Source organism: Cololabis saira, chromosome 12 (assembly GCF_033807715.1).
Source record: "Cololabis saira isolate AMF1-May2022 chromosome 12, fColSai1.1, whole genome shotgun sequence".
NCBI lineage: Eukaryota > Metazoa > Chordata > Actinopteri > Beloniformes > Belonidae > Cololabis > Cololabis saira.
This window is the reverse complement of record NC_084598.1, coordinates 3,570,353-3,584,962: the sequence shown is the minus strand read 5'-3', so window position 1 is coordinate 3,584,962 and position 14,610 is coordinate 3,570,353. Positions and strand designations below refer to the sequence as shown.

The window sequence follows — 14,610 nt, the reverse complement described above, 5'->3', positions numbered from 1 at the left end:
CCCAACAGCTGCAGCGAGGACTCGCTCGGCCCAGGTCTCCGGTTCGATTCCCCGTCCAAACAATCAGCGATGCGGGAGCCGCTCCGCCGGGCAGCCGCCGCAGCTCGGTCCGCCCAGCCCGCCCAGCCCGCTCCCTCCGCCCGGCCCGGCCGGCGCTGCTCGCACAACTAGCGGCGTTAAAAAAACTGTTGGTGAGTTCCCCAACACTTGGGTTAAAAAAGTCGAGACAAACCAAAATGTTACGGCTGATTTATGGTTCCGCGTTACACCGACGCAGAACCTACGTGCGTAAGGGTACGCGACGACGCGTAACCATACGCCGTAGGCTACGTGCGTCGATTTAACATGGAACCATAAATCAGACCGACGCAGAGCCTACGGCGTAGGGTACGCGGCCACGCACACCGTACGGTGTGCGTGGCCGCGTACCCTACGTCGTTGGCTTAACGCGGTACCATAAATCATCCTTTACATTGCTACCGGGGAGTGAGCTCCATGGCTGAAAACAAGCGTCGTCGTTTACAACGCGCTTTCTTTTGCGGAATTGACAGAATTCCGCTTTTTCTCCAATGTGGCTGCTTCGTTCACAAGCAGCAACGGTGAACAATAGTGATATATCGATGTGTGTAACTTTGAAAAAGTGAACAATGGCCCCGTGTTGTGGTTTATAATGGCCACATAGAAGTGTAATAGCCGTTGAGTTGGAGCATCTTCCTCCTCCACGCTGCTCTTTGTGTGGAGAAATGCACAAACAACTGCTGCTCTGCAGAAGTTTGACTGGGCTTAGAGCTGGGTAGAGGAGCAAAACATTGTACTCAAGTAAAAGTACTGTTACTTCAGAATAATAGGACTCAAGTAGAAGTAAAAAGTAGTCATCCAAATAATTACTTGAGTAAAAATACAATAAAAAGTACTTGGTTAAAAAACTACTCAAGTACTGAGTAACTGTTGAGTAACATCTGATTTATTTTTTTAACACAACCATTCAAACAGACAAAAGTACAAAACAATCATCGTCAGGCAAATTAAATCAATAAAATAAATAAAAAATAGCTTAAATTAAAATGATATTAAAGTAAATTCAAGTACTTTAATAAATAATGAAATAAATAAAATAATAACAGAATAAAAAAATAAATTAAGCACAAGTATTACAACATTTCAAGCCTTTGTACTTTTCTTTTTTAACCAGGCAGAACTAGAACAAACATGAACTCATAGAAACTCTGTGTGTGTTTGAGTCTGTGTAAATGTGACAAAACATGCAAAAACAAACATTTTTCCCAAAGAATCACCCAGTGATGTCATGAGATTGACTCGTACGTGGATAAAAGGGATAAAAGAAAAGTAACAGCTCAACGTAGCCTAATGTAGCGGAGTAAGAGGAGCAGTTTCTTCTTCACAAATCTACTCAAGTAAAAGTAAAAAGTATAGTGATTCAAATCTACTCCTAAAAGTACAACATTCCCCAAAACTTACTCAAGTAAATGTAACAGAGTAAATGTAACTCGTTACTACCACCTCTGGGTATAAAAACAGGGTTCCTACGGGGGCTTGAAATCCTGGAAAGTGCCTGAATTTCAATGTTGTGTTTTCAAGGCCTGAAAAGTGCTTGAATTTTAGTTTAACTGCTTGAAATTATAACTTCACAAAATTGGGATCAGACTGTATAGTTTAATTATTACAAGGAGAAATACAATCAGTAAGATGAAACATAACTAGATGTTTACAGCATGATACAATGAACATAATTGAGTATATACAGGACTGTCTCAGCAAATTAGAATATTGTGATAAAGTTCTTTACTTTCTGTAATGCAATTTAAAAAAAAAAAAAAAAAAAAAAAAAAAAGTCATACATTCTGGATTTATTACAAATCAACTGAAATATTGCAAGCCTTTTATTATTTTAATATTGCTGATTATGGTTTACAGTTTAAGATTAAGATTCCCAGAATATTCTAATTTTTTGAGATAGGATATTTTAGTTTTCTTAAGCTGTAAACCATGATCAGCAATATTAAAATAATAAAAGGCTTGCAATATTTCAGTTGATTTGTAATGAATCCAGAATTTATGACAATTTTGCATTACAGAAAATAAAGGACTTTATCCCAATATTCTAATTTTCTGAGACAGTCCTGCATATTCCTGTAGATATTTTATCCCAGCGATAAGGTGCTTGAAGATTTTGAAAATGACCCTTGAAAGTGCTTGAATTTGACCTTGAAAACTGTGTAGGAACCCTGAAAACAACAACACTTACCGGAAAACTAATTCTCATAAGTTATAGTATCATCACCACATGAATGATTCGTCTGAAATAAGAGAAAAAACAACTGCAGTAGCCTATATTGTTTTGAGAGAATAACGTGATAAATGACTTTAAGTCTTCATGTACATTTCCGTTCAACTCCATTTCCCAGTTTCCATTGAAATGATGAGGTGACACTGAAAATAAAAGCGTAGGAAAGCGCAGTGCTGTAGTTTCTTTCCTCCGCCTTGATTAGTCAGCGCACGCTTGAGCCAATCAGTATTGCACCAAATTAACTTTCTGGCTTCAAGTGCTACAAGTTTTCCAGGTTTTGTCCTATCCCAGTTAGACTTTATCCACAATTTAACTTGTGTAAACAGGAACCCAACAACTAGGACAAAATGGCAGTTTGATACTTGAAAATAGTAATATTGTCAAAAAAAAACATTAAATATCAAAGGCCCAATGTTTTTAAATAAATTCTCAGTAGTGACAAACGGGAAGCAAAAATGATTTTGTAAGAAAACATGTTTTAACCTTAAGTAAAATGCCGTGATTAAGCAATGCTGTACTTTAACATTGACTCTCAGTCTGAACTTTGATTACTCCAAAATCTGGAGTTGAGTCGACAAACTTAAGTTGATGTCAATAAGTTTTGGGGTAAACGCACTTAAACTTAACAAAAAAAAAAGGTATGAGAGTAGAAAAAAAACAAACATTGCCTTTTAGTTTTACAGGACTGTCTCAGAAAATTAGAATATTGTGATAAAGTTCTTTATTTTCTGTAATGCAAAAAATGTCATCCATTCTGGATTCATTACAAATCAAGTGAAATATTGCAAGCCTTTTATTATTTTAATATTGCTGATTATGGGTTGTGGTTTAAAAAAACTCAAATATCCTATCTCAAAATATTAGAATATTCTGGGAATCTTAATCTTAAACTGTAAGCCATAATCAGCAATATTAAAATAATAAAAGGCTTTATCAAAATAATGGACAAACCTAAGTTGCTGTCAATAAGTTTTGGGGTAAACACACTTAAACTTAACAAAAAAAAAAAGGTATGAGAGTAGAAAAAACCCAAACATTGCCTTTAGTTTTATGGTTGACCTGCACTCAGAGGAAACTAGTCGTCTGTATACTGGATTGCTAAAAATGAAACATTTCCTGTTTCAATATCAGTCTCAAGATTCAAGACTAGGCACTTCTCTCTTTCAATAGTTTTTCAACTGATTTTTCCGTGAGTTTGGTGTATGAGCTGGCTGATCTTGTTTTGATATTCTTTCAGGCTTTGGACACTTTGTACAACACGAGAGGAAGATGCCAACCCACTCACTGCTGCCATATGTGGAGAATCCAGACGGACTGGCCCCAGATATTCTCTGTAACAACGCGAGTGTCCTCGGGCTCGGCTCCAGCATGACGCCACAGACCCCCGTCGCAGAAAAGACTGCTCTGGACTCTGACGGGAGCGGGTCCGTGTCCTGCATGTTCTGCGAGCAGACCTTCACGGACCAGGATGCACTGGGGCCTCACGTGTTCACGCAGCACCCCACCACGTTCTCCGAGCCGACGGTGCTCCGGGTGGACGCGGAGTTCCGTATCCCGGGAGAGAGAGCCCAGCCGAGCCCTCCCAGCCCGGCCCAGGACGAGGTCAACAGCTGCGTCGTCTGTGGTCAAGTAGCACACGACGCCAGCGAGCTGGAGACCCATATAAGGAAACACAAAGATTACTTTACCTACTGTTGCAACGTCTGCGGACGGCGATTCAGAGAGCCGTGGTTCCTCAAAAACCATATGAAAATGCACATAAAACCAGGAGCGAAGAGCAAGGCCCCGCAAGACCTGGAATCCCCGGTGACGGTGAATGACGTCGTACAAGAACGCGCGTCAGAATCGGTTGTAACTCTTTACCAAATCTGCATGTTTTGTGGGTTTTTCTTCCCCGACCACGAGACTTTGGCAGCTCATAGTAAAATGCACAATCGAGAGGCAGAGCCGAGCAAAGATGAAGCCACGGATGAGACGGACGGCGCTACTGAATCCTTTGCAAAACAGGAAGTGTTTATCCGCTATCTAAACCTTCAGCCGGCTCCTGCAAGCAAGACAAATGTGAGATTTTCAAAATGGGTTCCCCAGATGGATCCGTTCAATACCTATCAGGCCTGGCAGCTCGCTACGAAGGGGAAGATTGCAGTCGGCCATAATAATATTAAAGATATCGGCCAAGAAGTCAGCACAGACAACGAGGACTGCGGCTCGGATAAGGAAGAGTTGAATCAGATTTGGTCTGAGGGCCAAGGGGACAAAACGGTAGGAAAAGAGCTCCGGTCTCAACAGCAGGCCGTCGCAGAAACGGGCGCACCGAGGAGGTCTCTGATGCGGAAAAAAGATAAAGAAAGGCCGACCACTTGCCAGGAGTGTCAGAGAACGTTCAGGACCTACCACCAGTTAGTCCTGCACTCCAGGGTCCACAAGCGGGAACGAGGCGGTGCAGAAAGTCCAACGTCTGTGGAAGGGAAGCTGCCGAGAATGGGCTCGTTAGACCAATCAGAAGAAGGCTCTGAGGAAGGCATTGAAGAGATCCTGATATCAGGTAAAGAAAAAAGAAAAAAAAGGTCCACATGCTCTAAAATGCCTGTTTATAAGTCAGTTTTTCTTAATGAAAAAAAAAAAGTGAAAATAGTGCTCCCTCTGCTGATGGGATTGGTGCTAGATCACCATTACAGGACTGTCTCAGAAAATTAGAATATTGTGATTTTCTGTAATGCAATTACAAAAAAAAAAAAGTCATACATTCTGGATTCATTACAAATCAACTGAAGTATTTCAAGCCTTTCATTATTATTTTTTTGTATAGATATCTTTATTGAGGGCAATAAAAAAGATTTACAATAACAATATAATTATCAATATTCCCCCCCCCCCTTTTTTTACTTTTCATAACATTAATTAAACCAAAATAAATTATTAATAATAATAATAATAATAATAATAGAAAATAAATAAGAAAAAATAAATGTATAAATAAGTAAATAAAAATAAATACAACAACACACCCCTGTCCCCTTCCCTCCCTCATATGGTCAATAGATTACATCATTCAAAATCATTTAACTTCTTTTCACGTATGTCGATCAATACTGGAACAAAAATGAATAATAAATTAAATAATCAAGTCCTGCGTAAACACATTCATTAATATAGTAGATGATTCAGATCGTTAGTCCAATAAAGTCAAAAAATCCAAAAAAGGTGAAATCAACTGAAATATTGCAAGGCTTTTATTATTTTTATATTGCTGATCATGGCTTACAGTTTAAGAAAACTCAAATATTAGAGCTGGGTATCATCACTGACCTCCCGATACCATTCCGATACACTAGGTCCCAAGACGATACGATTCGATATCGATATTCTAGTTACAATAAGGGAATAACGTGATCCTTCCATCGCTACGTCCGGCCAGAGAATCCCCACCCTGTCTGGTGAAAAGCAGCAGCCTGCTCACTCCTCAAGTAAGGAGGAGACTTGAGCTCAGTGCAGGAACTCCCGGGGTTGGTAGATGGAGCAATGCCCAGGACTGACTTAGGTAGGAGCACTGGGTGATTAATGGGGGGGGAAAAAAAACGAGATTTAAAAAAAAAATATATATATATACAGTATATATTTTTTTTAAATTGATACTTGGATTTATGTATCGATATTCGTTCCTACATATGCATATCGATAAAATATCGATATTTTTAACCCACCCCTATCAAATATCCTATCTCAAAAAAATATTAGAATATTCTGGGAATCTTAATCTTAAACTGTAAGCCATAATCAGCAATATTAAAATAATAAAAGGCTTGCAATATTTCAGTTGATTTGTAATAAATCCAGAATGGATGACATTTTAGTTCTTTTTTTTTTTAATTGCATTACAGAAAATAAATAACTTTTATCACAATATTCTAATTTTCTGAGACAGTCCTGTAGTGTTGTCTTGTCCTATGTTGGGCCTGTACTATAATTATTTATTTTATTTTTAAGGCGAAGATGGCTTTGATCGATCAAAAGTCCGATCAAAGGAATGCAGTTACTGCGGTAAATCCTTCAGATCCAGCTATTACCTCACCATTCACATGAGGACTCACACGGGTAAATATTCACCACATCTGCCTTGACTGCCTGCTCAAATTCTACGCAAAAAAAAAAAAGCTGAAAATGTAATCTTGTTTGTTTTTTTTGTTAGGTGAGAAACCGTACAAGTGTGCTTATTGCGATTATGCTGCAGCCCAGAAGACTTCACTTAAATATCACCTGGTCCGCCGCCACAAAGACAAACCTGGGGTGGAGATCTCCGGCAGACCCGTGCCTTCAGCCCCGGCAGTGCCTTCACCACCTGCAGAGCCTTCGGAGCCTTTAGAGCCTTCAGAGCCTTCAGAGCCTTCACCTGATCAGAGTCAGCACGGAAATGGCGATAAAAATCTGGTACCAAACGTATCCAAACTCTGGTTTCCTGAAGTCACATTGTGCAACAATGAAGAATCAGAAGACGGACATGAAATCCTGGATGTCAAGCCAAATTATACCAAATTAATATCCAAGTCTGCTCACTCTCCCCCCGACGACGCAGCCGTAAACTGCCCAGGACCTGTTAATCTGAAGAAGGACAAGAACGAGATCAAGGCTGAAAAGGCCGAGCTCCCGTTGAATTTGTCTTTAAAAATGTCCGTCTCAATCCCGGCCGCGCTGGAACCCAAACTAGCGTTAAGTCCGATATCCTGCTCGCTTTGTGCGTATAAAACCATGTACCCCGAGGTTCTTATAATGCACAAAAAGCTGACGCATAAGGACAAGTCGGACAAGAAGAACGGATTTGGAGGCAACGTGAAACCAAAGCGTTACACGGGCTGCCCCCCCGCCCTGGACGGGAAGGACGTGGCCCCGCTCGTGCTGACGGACCGGCGTCACCCTCGCAGAACCAAGTCTCCCCCCCGGCAGCAAACATTCCCTCAGCAGAACACGCCCGTCCTCCCACCGCACGCTTCCAAACGCTCTCCCGTCCACGTGGTCCAGGACGCCCCGCGCTGCAAGCAGAACCCTGACTCGTGTTCGGGCCAGGAATCCTCCAGGAAAAACCCTGCAGCCGGCAAATACGCCCTGGACAGAAAAGCCCTGGGGGAGATGAGCTACCCGGCCCGGAGCAGCGCCCTGTGGCACTCCAACGCCGCCATGCTGTGCCTGTCCAGCCGGTTCGGGAGCCTCCCGCCGATGGATTTTGGAGAACCTTCCGGTAAGAGGTTGAAGTTCTCCGCGGCTCCGGGCCGGGAAGTCGACGCGGCCGAGAAGGCCATTTTCCGAGGACCGCCGGCGGACGGACCCGGCAGGTTACTGGTGACATCGGGGAGAAGTTTAAAAACCCCGTCGCAGGGCTCCAGTCCGGCCTCGCCGTCCGAGGCTCTGGGGCAGATAAAGACGGCGTCCACGCCTCTCGGGGGAAGTCTGGACTCGGACTGGAGCATGATGAACCTGCTGCGCTCGTGCACGCCCAGCGACCTGGCGTCGCTCTATCACAGCTCCCCGACCAACCCCGGTCACGGAGTACTGGCCAACCCCAGGACCGGTACGTACTGGTAGGGGTGGAACCATAGGGATGGCCGGTATGGACTAAAAAATGTACCACCATAATTTCTGGCATTTATCCCGATAACGATAAAAATGAGGATAGAAAAAATACCAATTCAACTCCATCTTTGTAACTATAAATCTATCACCACATTCAGTCTTTGGAGCCCCCAAATCACTGCTCTAAAAGAATATTAAATGCTACTAAACTACACCACTTACATTGAATTAATAAAAACCAATTAAATTAGTACACCTGTACTGCAAAACTAATGACTCAGATGAAACAAGTTTGAAATGTAAGAACAGATTCAACATTTATTCAAACTGCATGGCTTAAACAGTGGGATAACAGTGCAAACAGTAAAAGTACCTTGTCCTTCAAGTTTTCTCAGCTTATAAAATCACAAAGTAGAAAAAAAATACAACCTGATAAATAAAGAAACAGGACAAATAAATAAAAGCCATCCTTTGCACTCACTGCTTTTTTGCAGACTCTGCACATAATGGATGATGTTTGCTCCTCGTCTCTTTTTAAATCCAAACCAGTTCCAGATAACGGAGCTGGAGCCTCGTTTAACAACGAGCTCCTCGCTCTCAGATCCGCCTTCAAACATGTTTGTTAAGGCTGATTAATGGTTCTGTGTTAAATCGAGGCAGAGTCTACGGCGTAGGTTGCGCGTCGCCGCGTAACCTATGCCGTAGCTCTGCCTCGATTTAACACAGAACCATAATTCAGGCTTCACACAAACGTCATCAACGGGAATTTATCGTTTTTACCGCGAGATGACAAATTCTTACTGTGGGGAATTTTTGTTGGCGGTATATCGTGAACGGTAAAATATCACCCATTCCTAGTTTAGATAGGGTTGTAACGATACACTAATGTCACGATACGATACGATATTATAGCAGTATTTTTTTAACAACCCTGAATGAAGAACATATGACTGGAAAAAATGGTCTTTTATTTGAAAGACACAAAATACAAAACAATACTGTGCATGTGCCCTATTGTTACAGTTTGTAATGTTTTATAACCGTTTAGGTTTTAAAGAGAAAGCCAACCATTTCCCATAAACTGAACTAAAAGTAAATGTCAGGTTTGCATTATGCATCTTCTACGGAAGAGTATTAGGGCCAGGCAGGAGGAAAAATAAAAATAATATTTTAGAGGAGGAAGATTTTTTTTTCATTATGCACTTCGAGAAAAAAGTCGAAATGTCGAGAAAAAAGTTGAAATTTTGAGAAAAGCGAAATTTCGACTTTCTCAAAATTTCAACTTTTTTCTCGAAACTGTATTTCAACATTAATCTGGACATTTCAACTTTTTTTTTTCGAAGTGCACAATAAAAAAAAAATCTTCCCCTCTCAAATATTTTTTCTCCTGCATGTCCCTAATACTCTTCCGTAATCTTCAGTTTCATACTAGTACAAATATTTTGCCACAAACTGAATAGTTTCTCTCATGTCTGACTTGACTTTTTTGTTTTCCAGGAATGTAACAACTAAAATTAAATAAATAAATAAAAGTAAATAAATACATACATTTTACATCATAAAAAGATTGATTCATGCTCACCTTATAAGTGTAAGAGGAGATTTATTTTTGTTAAGAAGGTTATTTTGGTAATTCAGGGTTGATTATTTTATAAATCTATTCTTTATATTCTGATGTAAATCAGGGACTATAATGACACTAGTCAGTTTATCTGTAGTGATTAGTCTGTTTTAGATTGGGTGGAGTGATACGCCACAGTACGGCACTAGGTGCTGTGTTGATGTTCTAAAATCCTACACTGTTGAGGGACATTAAAGTACACTGGAACTCAGCACAAGTTTCCCCGTGTTTATCCTACTCACCACCCCAAAAAGGTTTAATTTAATAAGGTAAGGCTTAACTCTACACCAGCCTTACATCAGTAAAAGTTCAGAGCTCAAAACCCCCAAGAGTCCCGTGATCGGGACCAAAACGGTACTAGTTTCTTCTGAGCGGAGGAAGATTTTGGTCCGCGGGTCGAAGCGTGGTCGTTACTAGTCAACACAATAGATTAATATTAATAACCCAATATCACAATACAGTTTGTCACCTCCAAAACACGTATCATGACGTTTTTGTATCGAGAAATTTCGTGGCACGATATATTGTTACACCCAGTTCTGGAGTTGAGGGGGATGAGGGGGGGGCATCCCCCTCTGAAATAAAAACGGTCCAAATCATCCCCCCCTGAAATAAAAACGGTCCAAATCATCCCCCCTGTAAAACTGCCATCCCCCCTTTCCATCCCTTATGTCATTTCATCAATGAATGTGGTTTTACTGCTATTTCAACATTTAGAGTCATCACCAGAAAAATAACTTATTTGACAATTTTTTTTCCAGTTAATTTTCACTTGAAATAAGTAGAAAAATCTGCCAGTGGGACAAGATAAGCAAAAAAATCTTGTTCCACTGGCAGATTTTTCTACTTATTTCAAGTGAAAATCTACTTGAAACAGGTGAAAATTGTTGTTTTTTCCAGTGATGAGTCTTGTTTGAGATTGAGAATGAGAATGAGATTTTTTTTTTACTAAAATGAGACATTTTAACTAGAAATTAGACAAATATTCTTGTTAAGATTGTGAGTTTTTGCAGTGATCCATGTTACTTATCCTGTGAAGGACAGAGTCATATTGATAAGTTCAGAAAAGTGTTTTTTATTGTTGTGTTTTGATGTATTTGATGTAAGCCCAGTGGATATTTAAAGCTTACAGAAGGCTGCATTTAACTGCTGCTATGTCATTCCTGCAGTATTTCTGCAGGTGTTTTGGTCACTGCTATTATTTGTAATATATTATATTATTTGTAATCAGCACAAATTATCTGTCCCCATATGATCAAATCCACCACCCCCCCTGATTCTTTTTTTTTTTTTACAACTCCAGTACTGGTTCCACCCCTAGTACTAGGTAACGTTTTGTTCCTAATTAGGCTGCATTGTCTGTTTATTGTGGAGGTTTGTAGAGCTAATGTGAGAGATTTCTTTCTCAGGGGGCAGAACTGTGCTGTACCAACACTTACCCACGCTGCCCAGCCTGCAGAGGAGAGATCCCTCCGGCTCCTTCCAGAGCCAACGCTACGGGACCACTGACAAAACTTCCTAAAGTAACAAACACCCAGGTAAAAACATTGATCAATATTTTGAAGAACACTGACTACGTTTACATGCAGTCAAAATTCGGGTTATTGCTAATATTCCGGTTACTGAAACATTCAGAATATTCCGTTAACATGGTAATTAATCATTTGGGATATCTGGATCAAACCAGCGACGCACGGAGAACGTGATGACGCAATTACCGTCATTTCTGCTTCTTCCTGTATCCAAATTCAAAACAAATGCTGCTTCGCGCAACTTTTCTCTCACCTTCTTGTAAATCTTCTATCCCGGTACTTTCTACCGTCTACAAATGCAGAAATGTTCATATCCTTCATTACATTTATGAAGTGATTAGTCTCCTCCAGGGGCCTGTACTACGAAGCGGGATTTGGGGTTAGCGAGGTAACTTCAGGTTTAACCCTGGGTTTTCAGGACTACGACGGTGGTTCACTTCTTACCGGGGCACATCGCCATGGTAACTTATGCTGAACAGCTAACCTGCTCCGGAGCAGGTTATGTTCGAGATACAGATCGCCGGGTATAAAAGCACCGCCCACTGACCAATCAGCTCTCTTGGAAAATGACATGCCCTTTCGAAGAGAATCCAGTGGAGCTTGGTGCGCGGATCGTGAGAGGATCCCTCCGAAGAGAACGCATATTCAGGGACCGCCAAAACCCCTTTGCTTTCCCTGATGAGTACCTGTATGAACGATCCAAAAAAAAAGGAAAAAAAGAAAAAAAGAGGTGGAGGAGAAAATAAAAAATAAATCAATCAATGAATAAATAAAACAAATCATCACCCAAAATCCGATGTACAGTCAATCCAAAACTAATACCAATTAAATAAATAAATCAAGAAGAAATCAAAAAGAAGATGCATTTGTAAGGGGATAGCAAAAAAGGGATTTTCAATTTCGTCCCTCGAACATTCTGAGAAGTCACTTTAAAATACTAAATACCCCCCTCCTGAAAAAATAAAAAATTAAATAAAATAAATAAAAAAACCCAATTCTTTGGTACAGCATCAGTACAAATTATCGGCCAACAACAATAGTTATAGAACCAATATATACAGGACTGTCTCAGAAAATTAGAATATTGTGATTTTCTGTAATGCAAACACAAAAACAAAAAAAATGTCATACATTCTGGATTCATTACAAATCAACTGAAATATTGCAAGCCTTTTATTATTTTAATATTGTTGATCATGGTTTACAGTTTAAGATTAAGATTCCCAGAATATTCAAATATATGTTTATATCCCTATGAACTTACGCATTTATACAGTCAGCGATCTTTTGCCAGCTGTCTTTCCTGCATTTTTCAGCTGCAACTGTGTTGCTTTTTGCCTGTATTATATGCCTATACTCATCATATTTCCGTAAAATTATTGTTTGCTCTTCGCTACTGAAATAAGCGGCTCTGACAGCGGACTTCTCCATGCTTGCGATTGGTCATGCGCTGGAAACACCGCCCCTTTTATGTGCACGCGCTCATATCCAGATTGGAGAAACCTGGGTTGATATACCGAGTTGATAACCACCGTCGTGTGACCGCTTAGCGTGATTGCAATTGTCCCGCTTAGTGAATCTGGATAAGGAAAAGATATCCTGGATATGTTGAACTTGCTTCGTAGTACAGGCCCCTGGTCTTGGTTTCTCCATGTTTATAAGAACTTCCTGGACTCAAAAGACCAGGATTCCTTGTGAACAGAGCATGAGCAGAAAACAAATTCCTGTTCCGTTTGACGGGGATATTCCGTTTGGCGTTTACATGACCAAATATTCAGGTTTTAAAAGGAGTAACCCAGGGGTTTGGCGTATACAAATGCTCATATTCCGGTTTAAAAACCGGAATATGAGCAAATTCTGGTTATTCAAAGGGGTTATTGGTGTTTACATGGCCGTGCAAATTCGGGTTATTGCTAATATTCGGGTTTTAAAAGGGTTATTGATGCATGGAAACGCAGTCAGTGTCAAACTCTTACCATAATTCTGGAATATGATTCAACCCTGCACTCATAAACATGAGACATCACATCCTTAAGCCTCTTTTTCCTCTTCTTTTCAGATTTAAATTCTGCTGCTACCTTTTTTTTGGAGAACTTCATGGAAAATTATTTTAGTTTATAGGTTAAACAGGAGAAATTATTTGTGCTCAGCATTTGCCAGTGATTCCCTAATTTAATATTTATTCAATTGAAGACTTGTGTTGCTTATACATTTAATGGCCGATAATTTCAATGTATGTTTGTTTTTGTTTTACAAATGGGAAAAGTTCACATAATCCCTCCGAAAAGATTTTTCCATCGGTGACCACTGGAATATTTATTTTCTTCAGAACTGCTCACAAATCAATATTTGACCCATGCTAATGTTACAAGATCACAATTTCAGTACATAAAATAGAGTGTAGCTGAAACCTTTAAAAAGTTGCTGCCATGTTAACTCACTTTTGTGAATAGTTTCTATTTCTTTTCCAAAGCACTGGAGAGTGAGAGTTTTCTGTCAAATAACTTGATGGCTTTGGACTATTAGTTTACAAACGGGCCACAGTAACTCTTCCTTCAGTGTGCTGAAACGCTCTACCTCACGCTGCGCTCCAGACACTTAATTATTAGGGTTTTTTTTGTTTTAGCTGTTGAAGCCATCATGTTAACTGAGCCTGCACACCCAGTTTGAAGTTTTGAAGTCGTAGTATTTGGAGAGAGACATTTTTAGGTTATCACATTTGTCAAACACTGCAAAAATCCAGATGCTCATCTGATACATAACTACTTCTGGTCTTCTGCATTGATTTATTTGATATGCAAGCAAACCAGTTTTAGACAGAACAAAGGGGTTCTGTGTCTGAAACAATTAATTTTGATTTGGCGAATGATCAATTACTTTATCGGTGCCTTTACTCCATCAGTTGTAATACGTACCGACTCTCACACACTTTCATTTATGTGTGTGTGAAATGGTATTTGCTTTATTTGATTGCTGCACATTCAGTCACTGTTCGGATATTTTGTTTTTACTTTGCAAAGTGTTGAAAGTTGGAGCCGTCGCGTGTGACGCTTCCTCTGGTGATGTCACTCCAAACATGTCATACATGTCTGAAAAGAGAAAAGTCAGCTGTGTTGGATAATGATTCCATTTATCCTACACCGAAGAAAAAACTCTCAGGTTAACTCATTTAAAACCTCTCTCGTCTGGTGTGTACCTAAGTGTTTCTGCCACTGTGAAGGCCTGAGTTTCTGTTTTTGGTATTTACATTGTATGTAAACTTGTGTTTATTAAAAAAAAAAAAAAATTGCAATTTCTATGAGTACTTCCATAATAAAGTGAGAGGTGAAGAACTCAGTCATGATTTGTCTCTTTGTTGGTTCTGAAGGCGGAGGATATTCTACCACAAACCTGCTGCTCACTAAATGTTCTTTTTATTTATTTTCTTTTAACAAATGTATGCTTTTTCGTTCTTCTTGGTACAGCCAGAAAACTTAATATTTAATATATAAACTTAATATTTATTCACTTTTAGTATCGAATATCAAATTGGACTGCTTTAGTTCTCGTCGAACTTGCTGCATTTTTGTAGTAAATGGGTCAAT

At 39.8% G+C, this 14,610-nt stretch overlaps 1 protein-coding gene across 1 annotated transcript; it reads left to right on the top strand.

Annotated features, from left to right (window-relative positions):
- znf217 (zinc finger protein 217) lies at positions 1-14,349 on the top strand. The gene is made up of 6 exons (XM_061735188.1): positions 1-191; positions 3,546-4,853; positions 6,296-6,403; positions 6,498-7,871; positions 10,904-11,032; positions 13,086-14,349. The coding sequence occupies exons 2-5, from the start codon at positions 3,578-3,580 to the stop codon at positions 11,014-11,016; spliced, it is 2,871 nt and encodes a 956-aa protein (XP_061591172.1). The 5' UTR covers positions 1-191; positions 3,546-3,577; the 3' UTR covers positions 11,017-11,032; positions 13,086-14,349.
- The last annotated feature ends 261 nt before the right edge of the window (positions 14,350-14,610 follow it).